The 249-nt window shown below is 46.6% G+C and overlaps 1 protein-coding gene across 1 annotated transcript in view; it reads right to left on the bottom strand.

The window, feature by feature from the left end:
• Positions 1–249, bottom strand: part of LOC119590910 — a gene marked incomplete in the record, with an annotated part of 40,794 nt that overhangs the window by 34,554 nt on the left and 5,991 nt on the right. Inside the window, 1 exon segment of the mRNA XM_037939647.1 lies at positions 119–170. Within this exon segment, the coding sequence (XP_037795575.1) occupies positions 119–170 (52 nt within the window).

Genomic DNA, 249 nt, shown 5'->3' with positions numbered 1-249 from the left:
AACATACACCGAAAATACGATGAAACACGGAAAAATATAGCAGTCCCCCTCTGACTTGGCAAACGCTGACAACCGCCGATGATTTACAAACCATTCTAACAAAACGTTTCCAACTAACGATTCCGGAAGCTTCGCATATCTCGGGCCATGGGAGACCCTCCGAACGTTTCCTTCCAGAATAACATAAACGTTTTCCCAAAATGTTCCGCTCAAACGGCGGGAAATTGCGGTAATAAGTGCGAGGGGGGA

This window comes from Penaeus monodon, chromosome 28, assembly GCF_015228065.2.
Source record: "Penaeus monodon isolate SGIC_2016 chromosome 28, NSTDA_Pmon_1, whole genome shotgun sequence".
NCBI classification, from domain to species: domain Eukaryota; kingdom Metazoa; phylum Arthropoda; class Malacostraca; order Decapoda; family Penaeidae; genus Penaeus; species Penaeus monodon.
Note: the sequence above shows the minus strand (reverse complement) of the source record. Positions and strands in the feature narration are given on the sequence as shown.